General features: G+C 70.4%; 1 protein-coding gene across 1 annotated transcript in view; it reads left to right on the top strand.

The window, feature by feature from the left end:
- The window catches only part of LOC104134132 (probable carboxypeptidase X1), a 4,805-nt gene that overhangs the window by 2,936 nt on the left and 1,248 nt on the right, over positions 1-621 (top strand). The window contains exons 5-6 of the mRNA XM_009647650.1: positions 1-108; positions 202-399. The exon at positions 1-108 is cut by the window's left edge and continues 30 nt beyond it. Coding sequence (XP_009645945.1) covers positions 1-108; positions 202-399 — 306 coding nt within the window. The remainder of the gene's footprint in view (positions 109-201; positions 400-621) is intronic.

Below are 621 nucleotides of genomic sequence, written 5' to 3'. Positions count from 1 at the left end.
CGGGAGTTTGGCCTGGGCAACCCCCGCGTGGTGCAGCTGGTCACCGAGACCCGCATCCACCTCCTGCCCTCCATGAACCCCGATGGCTACGAGACCGCCTACAAGCTGGTAGGGGCGGGCTGCCCGGCCCCATGGTGCTGAGCACCGACCCACTGCGGGGCTGTCCTGGCGCCAGGCGCCAGTGACCCCATCCCCTGGCAGGGCTGGGTGCTGTCGGGCTGGGCCATGGGCCGCTGGACCTACGAGGGCATCGACCTCAACCACAACTTTGCTGACCTCAACACGGCGCTGTGGGACGCTGAGGACAACGACCTGGTGCCCCACGAGTTCCCCAACCACTACCTCCCCATCCCCGAGTACTACACCTTCGCCAATGCCACGGTGAGCCCGGCGCCGCAGGCACCCCGAAACCCACACTCCTCCTGCCCCAGCACACCTGGGTGATGCCCACCCATGGGGGGGCTGTGCTGGGGACAGACCCGCAGGATCTCAGCTGTACGCCCTAAGGAGGGGGTGACGGGAGCCATGGCCCTGGCCCGGTGGGGGGTTCACCGCTGGGACCCGCCGCAGGCCCCTCTGACGTGGGGGCCCCCCAGGCGGCCCCCCAGACGCGGGCCGGGG

The sequence above is a fragment of the Egretta garzetta genome, unplaced genomic scaffold, assembly GCF_000687185.1.
Source record: "Egretta garzetta isolate BGI_Z169 unplaced genomic scaffold, ASM68718v1 scaffold501, whole genome shotgun sequence".
Taxonomy (NCBI): Eukaryota; Metazoa; Chordata; class Aves; order Pelecaniformes; family Ardeidae; genus Egretta; species Egretta garzetta.
The sequence above is the reverse complement of the archived record's forward strand: the minus strand, read 5'-3'. Positions and strand labels throughout refer to the sequence as shown.